Source organism: Schistocerca cancellata, chromosome 5, assembly GCF_023864275.1.
Source record: "Schistocerca cancellata isolate TAMUIC-IGC-003103 chromosome 5, iqSchCanc2.1, whole genome shotgun sequence".
NCBI classification, from domain to species: domain Eukaryota; kingdom Metazoa; phylum Arthropoda; class Insecta; order Orthoptera; family Acrididae; genus Schistocerca; species Schistocerca cancellata.
In genome coordinates, this window is record NC_064630.1 from 75,772,111 (window position 1) to 75,786,403 (window position 14,293).

At 41.4% G+C, this 14,293-nt stretch overlaps 1 protein-coding gene across 1 annotated transcript in view; it reads right to left on the minus strand.

Annotated features, from left to right (window-relative positions):
* LOC126187531 (uncharacterized) overlaps positions 1–14,293 on the minus strand; it is a 144,463-nt gene that overhangs the window by 36,211 nt on the left and 93,959 nt on the right. Inside the window, exon 8 of the mRNA XM_049928673.1 lies at positions 5,851–5,984. Coding sequence (XP_049784630.1) covers positions 5,851–5,984 — 134 coding nt within the window. The remainder of the gene's footprint in view (positions 1–5,850; positions 5,985–14,293) is intronic.

Here is a 14,293-nt window from a genome sequence, read left to right on the forward strand (position 1 = left end):
CAATCCATAATCTAAGCATGTGCAGAGGAAATTCCATACATGCTAACTGCTTACATTTTAGGTGACACGGGCTTAGGCACGGTGTGTATTCCCATGTGCACTCATGACTCAGAGGCCACTCAATTTCAGCCACAAGGGCAGAGCACCACACACAGACTACATCCAGCCTTCTCACAATTACATCATCTACAACCTGATGAACTTCAGACTGCCAAAATGGAATCTGATGTAATGGTTCAGGAAGCCACAGCATTCCCATCTGGAAGTACAAGGCCATCAGTACTGCACTTTGAGCCAGATGAACACCGGGTGGAATCCACTGTTTGCCCATTCTGTTGGTGAGGTCCCCTTGTGACCTATTCATATGCTTAAGCCTGTTCTGTACGTGCATTTCTGCAGCAGTGTTTTAACGGGGGATGGGAACTAGGACTCTTCCTCCAAAAAGCTGACAGAGAAACCATGCCCATGGCCACTATTTCATATAAAGCTCCAGGCTGCCACGAAATATTTAAGTTGTAAGACGAAGGTGTCTGCAGCTGACATTTGTATTTTTGCAGACCTTTCAAAAACTGTCAGTCCAACTGGAACAAATGAATTTGATTGCCCAATTCAAGACTCACATTTGGCAAATCAGTAGTGCAAAAATGTCATTGCTGTCAACACTGTCCAGAGCTAGTGACTCAATTGTAGCATACACCACCACCAGGTGGCAATAGATGTAGCCTTCACTGTGATGAAATCACAGGCCAGTTGCAGTCAGTTCTGGTGATAGCATGCCGTAGGACTGTCTGGACACAGGATGTAGTGCTTTGAGAATTTCGGCAAAAATTCTAGAGCCACTCGGCCTTCCACCGTCTCGAGCAGACAATATTTTATATTTGAGTGGGAGGTAGGAACCCTATCTACTACGTGTCACCTGTCTGTGTGTGCAGGTCTGAAGTTTATCGTGAGAAGACAGTAGACACAGCGGTCAAACAGCACCGAAAAGTACTTGTTGGTTGGTCCATGGAAGTCTTAATGACAGCGCAAGGCAGAACCAAGGAACTTCTTTGTTATTCTGTGCTGTTTTGTAAAACCAACTTTGTTGTAAATGTATCTAATTTGTGTTTAATGTGACGTGACACAGGCAACTTACAAGAAGTCTAATATTTATGTGAGAAATGCTATGTTGTTCTTTAAGGAAGTGAAATATACAGACAGTGAACTAAAAGTATTCTCCGAGTACCTACTTATTTCATGAGGAGAGGGAGTGGGAGGGATAGAGGGAGAGGAGAGAGAGAGAGAGAGAGAGAGAGAGAGAGAGAGAGAGAGAGAGAGAGAGAGAGAGATATCTTTCTTTAACTAGCATCATTCTTCGGAGAAGTTTTTAGAGACCGACATAGAGAAGAAGATCGGTTGTGCATACCCAAACAAGTCCACTCGTGTAAAAGAAGTGGGAAGGTTGCAATCCAACTTCACACATCCTTGTCGTCAAAAACATTAGGTGTGCGTCAGCCTGCCAGAACTGCAAAATGCCATGCCATTTACTGGCACTGCTCAGGAACTTAATCCCCCCCCCCCCCCCCCCATTTCGCTCATTTGCATGTGAATCTCATTGGCCAGCTACCTGCTTCTCACAACTCCTGCTACTGCCAAACAGTGATCAACAGGTTTACAAGTCGGCCAAAAATTTCACTACTACAAGATAGACAGCAGAGAGTGCAGTCTTTACCTTGGATCGGATAGCATGCTTTGACAGCCAGCAACATGTAATATCTGGCAAAGGTCATCAATGGGAGGCAGAGGTGTTCTGTTCCACTGCACAATTGTATGGTGTTCACCTCAGCTGAGTGACACCATGTAATCCAGCTTCGACTGACTTATAATTTCTCCGCAGTTGGCTTATTGTAGTTTTTAATCTGACAAATAGTTTGCTGCCAATATCCACACTAATCGTCCCTGTGCCAGACTCCCATCTCTTCGTAACTACTGTCAACTATAGCCATTTGAACCTGTTTAGTTAGCTTGGCAGCTCAATGCCCCGCCCCACTCTTCCACACCGGGGACTGGCACCATCAGGTCAGGGATTTACCCAGTACTATGGGAGACTGTGCAGTAAGAAGGTCAATCTGCATCTATGCAGTGATCTTACTAGACAGTATTTGTAAATACTACTGTGTAGAAAATTACAAATAAATGTTTGTGTATCTGTATTCCACAGGTAGGTATGATGTTGTCAAACAATAACGCAAGGGCTAGCTTATCTGGCTGCATCTATGGCCTATGGTGCTCACATTGCAAATGGTGTGGAACTGACAAGCTGTAATATCTCAAGTCCCTTGTTCACTGGCAAACAGGAACTGATGTATACAGTGCTTGAACTTTGATCTGTCTGCTACTCCAAAAATACACAATAGCTGTACTTTTCATCCATTTTTTTTCAATGCAGGTTTAGTGTTGGAACAAACTGCTCAATACATATATAGAACAACTGATTTGAGTGTCAGATGGGGCCTCTACCATGTCCACATTTTACTTTAACGTGTGAATGCACACAGAAACACATCCATTAAAGACTTATCAAATTTTACACTAATCTAGAGTTTTACAATGATCATTATTCCAAGAGACTTATAACTACACAATCCAAACACATAATTATTTTACACACAACACTCAGTCACCAATCACAGTCTGTAAAGAAACATTTTAATACACAATGCAGAAACCTTGCAGTGGGGCAACTGAAATGCTTTTTTGACATTTTATCGATCAAATATCAGTATCATATTTCATAAATAAAAATTAAATGTGTTACGAAATGGGTTGATTGCTGCTTACCATATACTGAAGAAGTTGAGTCACAGACAGGAACAACAAACACAGCTATAAATGTAAGCTTTCAGTCAAATGGTTTTTTTCCGAAGTAGAAAACACACGCAAACACACAAATAACAGCAGCAGCAACAACAACAGCCTCTGGCCACTGACGCCAGATTGCGAGCAGCTGCAAATGATGGGAGAAGCAATCTTGGTAGTGGGGGTAAGGAGGAGGCTGTGGTGGGGAGGAGCAAGGATAGCAGGGTAGGGTTGAGGGGCAGTGAAGTGTTTCCTGTAGGAGCATGCAAGGACGTGGTGGGGACAGGGTAGGGTAGGGTAGGGTAGGGTAGGGTAGGGTAGCTAGGAACAATAGGGAGGTTAGACGGAGAGAGGGTGAGAGTAGAGGAGACAAAAAGAAGACTGGTGGGTATGTCGATGGAACTGCAGGTGGTATAGTGCTGGAGTGGAAGCAAGAAAGGGGACAGGTGGGGGAAGCAGAGGGACTAATGAAGGTTGGGGCCAAGGGGAGTTACAGGAACATAGGATATATTGCAGGGAGAGTTCCCACCTGTGAAATTCAGGAAAGCTGGTGTTTATATGAAGAATCCAGATGGCACAGGCTGTGAGGCAGTCGCTGAAGTGAAGAAAGTTGTGTTGTGCAGCACACTCAGCATCTGGGGGGTCCAGCTGTCTCTTTGTCACAGTTTGGCAGTAGCCACTCATGTGGACAGACAACTAGTTGGTTACCATGCCCATGTAGAACACGGCACAGTGGTTGCAGCTTACTTTGTAGATCCCATGCCTGCTTTCACAGGTAACCCTGCCTTTGATGGGACAGGTGATGCTTGTGGCCAGACTGGAATAGGTGGTGGGGGAAGGATGTATGGGACAGGTCTTGCATCTGGGTCTATTACAAGGATATGAGCCATGAGGCCTGGGGTTGGGAGTAGAGGTGAAGATGGACAGGGATATTGTGTCATTTTGGTAGGTGGCAAGATACCATTGTGGGAGGTGGGAAGGATAGTGGACAGGATATTCCTCATTTCAGCACATTACAAGAGGTAGTTGAAACCCTGCCAGAGACTGTGATTCAGCTGCTCCAGTCCTACGTGGTAATGAGTCACGAGCGGGAATGCTCCTCTGTGGCTGGACAGTGGTTCTGAGAGAGGCAGTGGATAACTGTCTAAATGAAGCACAGGAAATCTGTTTCTGTACAAAGCTGGGAAGATAATTTCAGTATGTGAAGACTTCTGTGAGACCGTTTGTATATTTGGAGAGGGACTGCTTGATACTACAGATGCAACAGTCACAGGTGCTTATGCTATACAAATGGGACTCTTCTCACTATAGAATGGGTGTCAGCTGTCAAAGTGGTGGTATTGCTGGTGGTTGGTGGATTTGATGTGGATGGAGGTGTTATTGTAGCCGTCTGAGAGGGCGGCCACCATCAAAGACAGCAGCTTGTTGGGTCAAGGAAGACTGGGTGAAGTGAATGGGAGAGAAGGTGCTGAGGTTCTGGAGTAACGTGTATAGGGTGTCCTCACCCTTGAAATAGATTCTGAAGATGTCCTCAATAATCTGAACCAGATGAGGGATTTGGGATTCTGGGTGGCTAGATTCCTTTACATGGCCCACAAATAGGTTGGTGCATGCAAGTGCTCATTTCCATCCAGGATTTGTTTGTAGCTGATGCCTTCAGAGGTGAAGTAATTGTGGATGAGGATATAGTTGGTCGTGGTGACCAGGAAGGAGGATGTAGGTTTGGAATCAGTCATTGGAAAAGGTAGTGTCAATATTGGCAGGGCAAATGGTATGAGAGATGTTAGAGTAGAGGGAAAGGTAGGAATGCGGAGTGGGTGAGGTGAGGTGAGGAGATGAGATACACTCAGGGGAATGGTTCTAGGATGGACCTACGGATTTTTGGAGAGACTGGAGAGCCTACTAGACTCCTGGAATGAGGTCACTGTGGCAGGGTTTGTAGGTTTTGAATCTTACAACTGGCAGAGTCCTTCTGTCAGGTAATTCTTGCAGTTCAAAACCACAGTGGTGGAGCCTAATGTCAACAGGCAGGATTATAAGATCAGGATCAATTTTCAGGTGGTGGATTGCAGTTCTTTCTCCGAATGTGAAGTTAGCATACATGTTGAGGGATTTGGGGAATGATGATAAGGCAAGGTTTGAGGTTAAGAAATTCTGGAACGTTAAGGAGGTCATTTGGGTGCAGTGGGGATGGATCATGGTAGGTGAAGGAGTGAACTGAGTCAAGCAGTGTTCAACATTGGTCTTTGCTTAAGTCAGATTGGTAAATTCAGCATCAGAAAAGTGTTTCAATGTAGGGACCAGGAGAACGAGAGAGGGAAGTCCAGTTTGACTGAATCTGGGAATGGGGCAAAATGTAATGCCTTTGGAAAGGACTTATACTTCGATGGGACTAATGCTTTTGGAGGAAAAGTTCACAACTGCATTTCGGATTTAAGCTACTGGGTTCTGTATGGTGGTGGAAGAGGTTCTGAAGATGTGGTAAATACACTAGGTCTCTGAGGCAGGGTTCGTCTGCTATGAGGGTGTATTGGAGCAATTTGGAGGATGTTCTTGTAGTGGTGAATAGCACTAGTCCAAGGAGGTAGTAGGAGATGAACAGGTTGGAGTGTGTTTTTCAAGTGACTTCAAGCATGCTGCTGTAGCTCCTGGAGGGTAAGAGCAATGTGACAGATGGGCTACAGGAATTTGGAATTGCAGAGCAGAAGAATATGTTGAGTAGGACTATCTTTTTCATTACACTGTTATTAAACACATAACTTCCCACTGTTTGTAAATTACATGTGTTTATTAACAGTGTTTTCAAAAAACTACTGCTGTGTGTCTCAAACACTGTACCAGAAAGAGTAAGTATCTCTGTGAATCTAGAGCACAGCTTCATGAAATACTGTACATTCTCTGATTTATAAACACCAAACCCTATACATCACAGAGGACACACATTATAAGACTACTGCATGAACACCGATATCCAATTTACGTGGAAGCAGAATGCTGGAGCATTAAACATACCTGAACAAAGGCTGAAAATGCTTGGGCAGCTGATGTAAAACAGTAATTTTCCAAAGCTTTGCCACCATCAGCCAATTCAAATATGAGAAAGAGTTGGCTGTCATCGAAGATAGTTGGTGAATCATTTTCAGACACTAGCAGAGAGAAAAAAAAGGTAGTATGAAAATTTGCAGCAAACTTAATACATAATATATTAAAGTCATAAAACAGGGATAGCACTATATCATCCTTAATCTAGATTTAGGTTATAATAGAAGGAAACATTCCACGTAGGAAAAATATACCTAAAACAAAGATGATGTGACTTACCAAATGAAAGTGCTGGCAGGTCGACAGACACACAAGCGAACACAAACATACACACAAAACTCAAGCTTTCGCAACAAACTGTTGCCTCATCAGGAAAGAGGGAAGGAGACGGAAAGACGAAAGGATGTGGGTTTTAAGGGAGAGGGTAAGGAGTCATTCCAGTCCCGGGAGCGGAAAGACTTACCTTAGTGGGAAAAAAGGACGGGTATACGCGCTCACACACACACACACACACACACACACACACACACACACACACACACACACACACACATCCATCCACACATATACAGACACAAGCAGACATATTTGGTCTTTAAATATGTCTGCTTGTGTCTGTATATGTGTGTGCGCGCGCGCGCAAGTGTATACCCGCCTTTTTTTCCCCCTAAGGTAAGTCTTTCCGCTCCCGGGACTGGAATGACTCCTTACCCTCTCCCTTAAAACCCACATCCTTTCGTCTTTCCCTCTCCTTCCCTCTTTCCTGATGAGGCAACAGTTTGTTGCGAAAGCTTGAGTTTTGTGTGTATGTTTGTGTTCGTTTGTGTGTCTGTCGACCTGCCAGCACTTTCATTTGGTAAGTCACATCATCTTTGTTTTTAGGTATATTTAATCTAGATTTAGAGTGACAACTTTTATATACACTCACCCACTATAAAGTAATAAAATTATGGTTTCCAAAACTTATGATGATAAAGCCGTTAAGGATATTCAATTCATTACATTAACAAACAATTGAGCCAGGAAATACTGTCAATATGTCATCCTGTAACAACACATCCCGTAACATGTCATCCCATAACACATGGCTGTTAGACAACACACGAGACTCAAAATTTCAAAGACTTAGAACTCTTATTACTGGTGTATGTTACATCTTTTACTGCTTCACAAACGACTGTCCCATCAATATTCGAGGAAAAATTTTTTTTTGGTATGATAAGCATTTTTCTTTCAAAAATAACTGTTTTACACATTTCATATTCTTAGATGTCACAAGACCTTAAACACCAGTATTATAAAGAAATTAAAACCATTTTCTAGACTGACAAATGTGAAAGTGATTTTGCTTTAGTTTTCAAGTGTGAGTTTTGGGTGTAACAAAACATTCAAAATTCTGAACATCCAATTACTTCCACATCTGCCAGTATCTAGAGGACAATATACATTAATAATGATAAATTTGTTGAGTTTTTGTGTAACAATGAAGTCTCATCAATAATGCAGTGCACATGCACACACACTTGGTAAGCTATCATAGAATCAGAAAAAAACACTACATTACAGGGTTCATTTGGAGAAACAAGGCTTGTGTAACAAAATTAAATAAAAGGAAACATTCCATGAAGGAAAAATATACCTAAAAACAAAGATGATGTGACTTACCAAATGAAAGTGCTGGCAGGTCGACAGACACACAAACGAACACAAACATACACACAAAATTCAAGCTTTCGCAATAAACTGTTGCCTCATCAGGAAAGAGGGAAGGAGAGGGAAAGACGAAAGGATGTGGGTTTTAAGGGAGAGGGTAAGGAGTCATTCCAGTCCCAGGAGCGGAAAGACTTACCTTATGGGGAAAAAAGGACGGGTATACACCCGCACACACACACACACACACACACATCCATCCACACATATCACACATCCATATCAAGTATGTGGGTTTTGTGGGGTTTTAGACCAGGCTTTTACCGCTACTATGCCTACCTGAGGCAACAAGGCAGGCACGGACACAGGTTAGCAAGGATGGAGAAAACACCTGACCTGTGAGCAATCTTGCAGCCAAGCCGTAAGTGTAAACAACCATATACCACTGGCCATGTGTGGCCACGAAGCTCGCACATGCACAAAATTTGTACAATAGGGCCGACTGGTAAGTGGCTTTCACAAAATAGGAGTAATTCCATGACAATTCAATGCAGCACTCAACCCAACTCATTCGGATTTATTTCAAATTTGGTGCATTCAATGATTCACATCAAAACTGAAAAATTTTCATTTTTCAGAGGTGTATGTATATGACAACTGTGAAGAAAGTTACAGGTCTGCAAAGATCAGAAATTAAATGAAATTTACATGTGCATGTCTGAACATAAATGAGTATAATTATGGTTCTAGTCCAGATATAGTAGTGAAACTCTTAAGCACCGAAAAGGTAAGGAGTACATTGATACGCAGCATGACAGGTCACTAAGAATATATACACATTCAGGGTAATTTATCGACCTCACAGCACTCCCATCTTCAATTTCTTTGGTGGGGTGGGGGCGGATTATTGCTCCAGTGTGCTATCATAAACACAGGAAACATCAAGACGGTGTACCAACGGCAAAATTCCAAAAAGCCACTACCATTCTGACAAATTGCTGAACATTTCTTGCTGTGAACAGCCTATCAGAGAGACTTATTTCAACTATTTTAGTAGTACTTTGTAAAAACTGATTTATTTCAACTAATTTTGTAGCACTTTGCAAAAATAGATTTCAAGCCAAAATTATATAGTGCCAATCTATTTAAAGGTCATGCAGGAATTCAGAAGGATTTGAGAAATGTTCCGGAATAGATGGTAAACAAGTACCTATTCTATTACTAGACAAAATAGAAAGCAAACATCACAAAATTAATCAACCCATGCACATGTTGCCTCAGCTGTGCTACGTAATTCCAGACTTGTGATAAGTCTGACAGTGCATTCTTTAAATACTAACCTTCAATTTTTAGTTAAATCTTTTGGGAAGAAAAAGAAGCTTCAACATGAGAGAAAGTATCAAACGCATAAATTGAAAGAGATTGTCTCCATGTTGGAAGCATTTTTGTGTGGCACAATTTGTAAAAGAAGAGTGCAAAAAGATGGAGAAAGAGGAATATAGACCAGCTAAAAAATGAGCTTTATCATACAGAATTTGTGTGTGACAAACCCATAAAAGAACTTTCTGTTTCAGATTACGTGGTACAAATAGGAAACAGTAGGAGAACATGATGTATTACCAACACCAAATCCAAAGCCAGGTGTGACACGGTGCGAAAAAAATGTTCCATATGTATGCGATTTTAACTACGATCATAATGTCAGCCATGTTGTACAATGTGCCCCTGGCCCCGGGCCTATTTCGCCCATTGCCTTTCAGCTGATGTGACAGCAATCAACCTGTTCACGTCAGAATAGGCTGAAGGCTGCAATGTCTTTGGTTTTTTCCATAGGATTGAGAACTGCAGGGTCCCACTAAATGTGTCAAGGTGTGCACTGCACATCAGGAGCCACTACCCAGGTAGCTGACAATGTGTGGGTTGTACACCAAGGTTTCTTAGATTTGGTGACTCCCCAACCAATGCTAACAATGATAGCTGTAGGGAACTGAGAAGTATGAAATGTCTCCCATAGGCGAGAGTACTAAAATCCTAGTGGGTTAACTGCTGGAGCATTCACAACAAAGTGCCGGAGCTCGAAGTGCTCCTGAAAAATAGTGAAGCTCACTTAATACTAGGATTGAAGAGTTCCTAGATAACAGGACGCAGCATGTTATTCTCAATGGAGAGAAGTCTTCCGAAGTAAGAGTGATTTCAGGTGTGCCGCAGGGGAGTGTCATAGGACCGTTGCTATTCACAATATACATAAATGACCTGGTGGATGACACCGGAAGTTCACTGAGGCTTTTTGCAGATGATGCTGTGATGTATCGAGAGGTTGTAACAATGGAAAATTGTACTGAAATGCAGGAGGATCTGCAGCGAATTGACGCATGGTGCAGGGAATGGCAATTGAATCTCAATGTAGACCAGTGTAATGTGCTGTGAATACACAAAAAGATAGATCCTTTATCATTTAGCTACAAAATAGCAGGTCAGCAACTGGAAGCAGTTAATACCATAAATTATCTGGGAGTACGCATTAGGAGTGATTTAAAATGGAATGATCATATAATGTTGATTGTCGGTAAAGCAGATGCCAGACAGATTCATTGGAAGAATCCTAAGGAAATGCAATCCGAAAACAAAGGAAGTAGGTTACAGTACGCTTGTTCGCCCACTGCTTGAATACTGCTCAGCAGTGTGGGATCCGTACCAGATAGGGTTGATACAAGACATAGAGAAGATCCAACGGAGAGCAGCACGCTTCGTTACAGGATCATTTAGTAACCGCGAAAGTGTTACGGAGATGATAGATAAACTCCAGTGGAAGACTCTGCAGGAGAGATGCTCAGTAGCTCGGTACGGGCTTTTGTCAAAGTTTCGAGAACATACCTTCACCGAAGAGTCAAGCAGTATATTGCTCCCTCCTATGTATATCTCGCGAAGAGCCAATGAGTATAAAATCAGAGAGATTGGAGCCCAGACAGAGGCATACCGACAATCCTCCTTTCCACGAACAATACGAGACTGGAATAGAAGGGAGAACCGATAGAGGTACTGAAGGTACCCTCCGCCACACACCGTCAGGTGGCTTGCGGAGTATGGATGTAGATGTAGATGTAGAACAGAAAGCTGGTTAAAACCTCTAATTGATAGCGATGAGATTTAGACAAGAATCTCAGATCCACCGAGAGAGAAATTGAAGCTGCATGTGAGACTGCTTGGGCAAGACTCAGTAGGGGTGGGCCTAAAATGGTAACTGGATCTTCCTACCTTCCACCAGACTTGTCTCCTGATGTAACCGAAAACACCTCAGTTTGTTTAAGTTCCCGAATCATACTGTAATCATCAATGGAGACTTCAATCACCCAGCAACCACTGGGAAAATTACAGTATTGTTAGTAGTGGGTGTGGAAAGACACCCTGCAAAACATGACTAAATACCTTCTCCGGAAACTATCTAGAGTAGATAGTTCAAAACCCTACTGATGATGGATATTTACTGGATCTAATGACAACAAATAGACCTGACCTCTTCCAGGATGTCCATATCAAACCTAGTATCTATGACCATGACGTAGTTGTGCCAACAATGGTTACTGAAGTACAAACAACAACTAAAAAAAGTAGAAAGATGTGTGTGTTCAGTAAACTACAGAAGAAACATGATCGTACTTCTATGACCAACTTCCAACTTTCAGCACAAGACAGGAGCATGTAGAGAAACTATGGTACTCGATAAGTGTGTATCCAGTAGAACAGTTCATAATAGGAGAGACCCTCTATGGTATACAGTCACTGGAAAGAAACTTTAAAACAACACACAGGGCTACAGATAGATGGTGAATGAAACCTATTTGGCTGTCAAGGGAGCAAACATGAAGCCTTCAATGACTACCACAGAGAACATTATCAAATGACCTCTCACAAAAACCAAAGAAATCTAGTCATATGTAAAGGCTGTTAGTAGCACCAAACTTAGTGTCCAGTCCCCAGTGAATGTGAGAGAATTTGAAATGAGAGTACCAGAGCAGAAGTTGAAATGCTCAACTCTTTTCAAATGTTCCTTTACAAAGTAAAGCCCAGGAGAATTTCAACAATTTAATCCTTGTACCACTGAAAGGATCAGCGACGTAAGTTACTGTAAATGGTGCTGACAAACAGCTAAAATTGAACAAAGCTCCAGGGCCGATGGAAACCTTATCAGATTTTCTACTGAATTTGCGGCTGAGTTATCCCCTCCTCTAGATACAATGTATCATAGACCTCTCAAACAAAAAACCGTGCTTTGTACTTGGAAGAAAGCATAGGTCACACCATCTGTAAGAAGGGTAATAGAAGTTATCCACAAAACTTATCGTCTAATATCCTTGATATCAATTTGTTGTACACAATGAGGTGTGTGTAAACAAAATTACCACCTCCATGCCAACCAGCATGGATTTCAAAAACAATGATTATCTGAAATTAGATTCACACTTTACTCACATGACCTACTGAAAGCTTTGGACCAAGGCAGTCAGAAAGATGCAGTTTTTCTTTATTTCCGAAAAGCATTTAGCTCAGTACTGCAGTTACGGTTATTGTCAAAAGTACAATTATATGGTGTATCAAGTGAAATTTGTGACTGGATTGATGACTTTGGTAGGGAAGATGCAGCATGTTATCCGGGATGGAGAGTCATCCACAGATGTAGAAAGAACTTCAGGTTCATGTCGGGTAAATGTGTTGAGCCCCTAGTGTACATACTGTACATTACTGATCTTGAGTTAACAATAATAGTAGCCTCAGACAATCCACAGATGATGCACTCCCTACAATGAAGCACAGTCTGAACAAAGCTGCACTAATGTTCAATCACAGCTTGACAAAATTCCAAAGTGGTGCAAAGGTTAGCAAGTTGCATTAAACATTCAAAAATGTACAAATGCGCACTTCATAAAGTGGAAAAAACGTAAGATTTATGAATACAGTAGCAGTGAGTCACAGTTGGAATCAGCCAACTCATAAAAAATACATTGGTGTAACACTTTGTAGGGACATGAAATGGAATGATCATACAGGCTCAGTTGTGGGTAAAGAACTTGGTAGATTTCTGTTTATTGGTAAAATACTGGGGAATTACAAGCAGTCTACAAATGAGATTGCTTACAAATCACTCGTGCAACCCATTGCTCAAGTTTGAGAACCTTGTATTAATTACAAGACCACACTGCTTTCTACGTCTCTGGTGTACGTGTCAGGATCAGGACGCAGAATTCTGCCTTCTTTTCAGCCTTGAGGTGCCACATACAAATTGCCAAGTGACAGTATACTCTTCCTCGGCACTAAAACTCATCAATCCTTTGAATGTTTATGTTTTTATATATCGACGTTTTGAAAGACCTGTGATGTGCGGCAACTTGTACGCTGCATATTTCCGTATTGCAAAGGTATAAATTTGTATTCCACCAAACACCGCATGTCACTAAGACAACATTGAAATCGAGATCGCGAGGCGATTTTGTAAGCCAGTCATAGCTCATTGTCACGTGATCTCGCCAGCTGATGACAGCACGGACAAGTGATGATGTAAGCAAATAGCAAGATCACTCTTCAGTAGTGCGAACACACAAATAAGGAAAGTTAATGGTTTAAATTAATATACATAGCACTCACATATAATATTGGTCTCTAAGATTAATAAGCTGGAAGAGAAGCTAAGCTTCCACATATAATGTCGATCTTTTTTGCGCGTGTTACACTTTAAGATACATCACATAAATATGCCAGTAAAACTTTTACTAACGACGTAAATGTTTGATCTTCTGGGCTCGAAATTCTTCTAAATGGTCGTAATCAAAGAGCTGATTTTTAAATGAGAGTCAAACGTTTTGTGATTTAAGTAATTCATCGTACATTCTCACACATAGTTCATCTAGCGTAAAAGGAAATTTGGTTTGAATGTAACGTTTTTCAAACCACCATTCGCAATATTTTCCTGTGGCCTGTTAGAAATAGGTTCGTTTCAGCAGCTGGAAGAGAGCGCTAGATAACAAGGCAAAAGCACGCTTATGCAGTTACGATACCACAGGAAGCCCATATGTCCGAACGTGTAAAACATTAAAAGATCTTACATTATGTCATAAAAGAAACAAGACATCAGAGGATACTTCAAGAGCATCGCAATTTCGTGACCCATGCGAAAATGCATAATTTGGCTTAAAATGCACATTCATATGTCCAGATTCTTATGTGAATTTTCTTGGAGTACCAGTACCGTATTATCTCATGTTTGGTTCTTTATTATGGCATAATGCCATACGTGCACTTGAAATGCAGCGAACAGTTGAAACTCGCCAATAGAGTGAAATTAAACACTTCGTTTCAAATATAACAGAAAAGATTAATGAAAGCCAAATCTTTTTAGCAAACTGACAAAAATAACTTCATTGTTCTGCAAGGCGATTAATGCTCGACTGTCAGGAAGGAGGAAATAAAATCTAAGACTAATAACATATTTTAGCGTTTTGTAATTATGCGAATGTATTTTAATTAATTTGATAACTCCCAGCTGCAAAAATCCGTTTGTTATCATTTAACGTGAGAGCAATAAACTAAGAACAAACAACAAAATCACTGAACGTAAACACAGGTCAAAATCCGTTTGTTATCATTTAACGTGAGAGCAATAAACTAAGAGCAAACAACAAAATCACTGAACGTAAACACAGGTCATGTGGAGACGATCCATCTCCCCACAACAACTCAGACTGTTCTGGGCATCAGCGCCAGATTTACT